Source organism: Solanum tuberosum, unplaced genomic scaffold (assembly GCF_000226075.1).
Source record: "Solanum tuberosum cultivar DM 1-3 516 R44 unplaced genomic scaffold, SolTub_3.0 scf00284, whole genome shotgun sequence".
NCBI classification, from domain to species: Eukaryota; Viridiplantae; Streptophyta; class Magnoliopsida; order Solanales; family Solanaceae; genus Solanum; species Solanum tuberosum.
The window spans coordinates 734,005-737,079 of NW_006239212.1; the positions used below are offsets into that span (position 1 = coordinate 734,005).

General features: G+C 34.0%; 1 protein-coding gene across 1 annotated transcript; it reads left to right on the top strand.

The window, feature by feature from the left end:
* Positions 1–610: 610 nt before the first annotated feature.
* LOC107062962 (uncharacterized) lies at positions 611–1,537 on the top strand. The gene has a single exon (XM_015314269.1). The coding sequence runs from the start codon at positions 611–613 to the stop codon at positions 1,535–1,537; it is 927 nt and encodes a 308-aa protein (XP_015169755.1).
* The last annotated feature ends 1,538 nt before the right edge of the window (positions 1,538–3,075 follow it).

Below are 3,075 nucleotides of genomic sequence, written 5' to 3' on the forward strand. Positions count from 1 at the left end.
TAACCGCCAATCCCTTATGTGCAATCCTAAATGTGTTTCTTATGAGATTTTTGTGACAACAAATATATGCTCATTGTTATTTTTTTTTTAAAAAATAATATGAAAATATGTTAATTTTGTATAATTAATTATGGACTTATTTGGTATGAGAAATAAAAAATAATTAATTTCAAAATAAACTTATTTCAATTTTGGTTGGAAATTTAGAATACAATTATAGGATAACTTATTTTGAATTTATAGTATTATTTTATTTGAATGAAATAACAATTCCACGATAATTTGTTTCTAATCAATTGTCAGATAAAATTAAGGTCAAATATTTTTTGATCTTCTTTTTTTCTATCTAGTATCTATATCCGCATTTCACGACAACACAAGTTAGGGTGAAGTCTTGAGTACAAGCAAACGGCTCACCAGTTGCCACATCACCAATATTAAACCAATGTTTACCCTTTACACAAATCACAGTCAACAGCATAGCAACTATACTATACCTCCCAAAATTAAACACACTGAAAATAACCTTTAGCTACTTAAAAGAAATGGCCAGAGCCTCCTTTAAAGCTCTACAACATTTCTCAAAGGAGAATTCATCTTTGCAAAAATAATGAAAGCTTCATTGAAATTTCGAGAAAATCAAAACCCAATTGTCAAAGCCAAAATCCCACTAAATACATTAGGTTTTCCATTACGGTCTAGTATTGAAACCAGCACTAATGATGTCAAAGACAAAGATTTATGTTTGAGTTTCAGTACCTTTTTCCAATCCGGTCCGGTTCTGAAGCTGTTTTACCGGCCCAATGATTCAGACCGGCCTTTCGGGTTGGTTGTGAAAACCGGAGTCGGATCTTTTGGTTCTCCCATTGAAGCACCCATGACCATGAGTGCGGAGTTTAATTTTCTAGGTAATGGAAACCCTAGCTTTTTCCTTCACTTTAAACCTCAATTGGGTGATTTTTCAATCCGGAGATCGGTCAATTCGAGGAAAATCGAAAACGACGACGTACAGAGCAACAATATTGTCCCTAAGGATGATGAGAAGAAGAGCGGGAAAGTGACCTGGGCTAATTTGTTTGCGGCGGAGGGATTATTGGGCGGGGAAGTACACTCGAGAACGGTGTTTCCGATAGTGGATAAGGTGGTGGGGAAGATAGGATGGAGTTTGAAGTTGCCGGCGACGGAGAGTGATTCTCCGATGGGGAAAATACCGTACATGACGGTTAGCAAATTGGCGATCGAACACGTGTGGAAGGATAAGGCGGGGATAGTTCGAAATTCGCGGGGGAATGATGGTGACGTGGCTGAGGCGTGTTTGGCATTGAAGAAAGAGCTGGTTAATTTGGAATCGGAGAAAGAGTCTTTGTCGAAGGAACTGGAGGAGATGAAATCGGAGATGTCTACCGGCAAGTTTGTGCCGGCCGCCGGTGGTAGAAAGATGACGAGATTGAGAAGAATGATAGAGAGAGTGAAAAGTAGATCAAAAGCTGGTAGAAGTGGAGGGATTAAGAAGAGTTATGCAGTTAATACTGTGTGATTAATGCCTTGTAATTGTCTGTTTGAATAACAACTAGTAGTTAATTAATGATCACACGATCAGTCTTTCGCTCGGTATATCATTTTATTATGAGCAGGAGATTTGTAGCAATCACGATTTATATTACTTGTTATCGTAAATCTTAGACATTCTACAAAATGTTTTTCCTATCAAGCTTGCTGCATCGTAGAAAAAATAATAACACTCGTTATAATAATAATAATAAAATTATACTTTGAAATTAAAGTTTAGGCAAAAAACCTAAACTAAACTAAATTAAAGTTTAGGAGAAAGACACGTTAATAAGTCAACATACTAATTAGCAATACTAGTTATGGTTGAAACTTGTACCTATAGCTATTCCAACAACTTGACATCAAAGGAGAAATTTTCTCAACAAGGAATTTGTCTTCTGGGTCGATGTTGTTGCATTAGATTTGCCTAGTGCGGGTTACCTCTTCAGTGTGGTTTGAGAACTATTACATAGTAGCAGAGTTTACCTTGTGCACACCCAAAAAAGAATAACGACTATTGATTTCGGAAAAAATTTAAAAAACTCTACTTGATCATTGTAATCTGAGTCTTTTATGGGCTGAAAGAAAACAAAGGCAAAACTAAACGCAGATTCACATTTCGTTTCCCCAAACTGGGCCTGGGCTAAGTTTCACATTCCCAAAATAAATGGGGGTAATTTACGAGAATCACTTTGGAAATGGATATTATAAATGGGAAAATTGTATAAAATAGCAAATTATTAATTCAAATTAAATGTTATAACCACAGTTTCATATAATTGTAATTCGTAACAAACACTTGCCGTTCGCCTCTCTCCCCAGTGAATCTCGCTCGCCTCTCTCACTTTATACAAACACAAATTTATAAATTGTGTTTGTGTTTGTATAAAGCGAGAGAAAATTGTATGTACAAATACATATTTTCGTCATATACACTTATAATTATACAAATACAGATCTTCCCCTACCAGTTTTCTTTTGCCTTTCACTCTTTCTCGTTTTATACAAACACAAATTATACAAATTACAATGTATAATTTGTGTTGTGTAAAACGAGAGAGAGATTTGATATACAAATGTTTTATTTCGATTCAGTTGTGTACAAATTCAAATTTTATGCAGATATACAAACACAATCATTGATACATATACATATTAGTTACATATATACAATTATCTAACCGATATACATATACAATCGCTGCGCTTTTATACAAACGAGGGGCTGCCAACTATTTATACAAATCTAATGCTTCATAGCAAACAACTATAACTATAGCATACAAATATGATTTTTATGTTTGCTAAACCTAAAAATTTACTCTATTTTAAACGGGCTATTCGCTCAAATATTTTATGGGAAAATGTCTGATATATTTTTTAATTTTGTGATTTAAAATTAATAAAAAAAAAAAAGTAGCTTACATATACCCTTTGTGATCTAGGGTGATATTTATTTTTTCTCTCTTGAAATTGTTGGTTTTAAATTTTTACCCCTTGAGAGTTTTAAGTAAAAAAAGACTA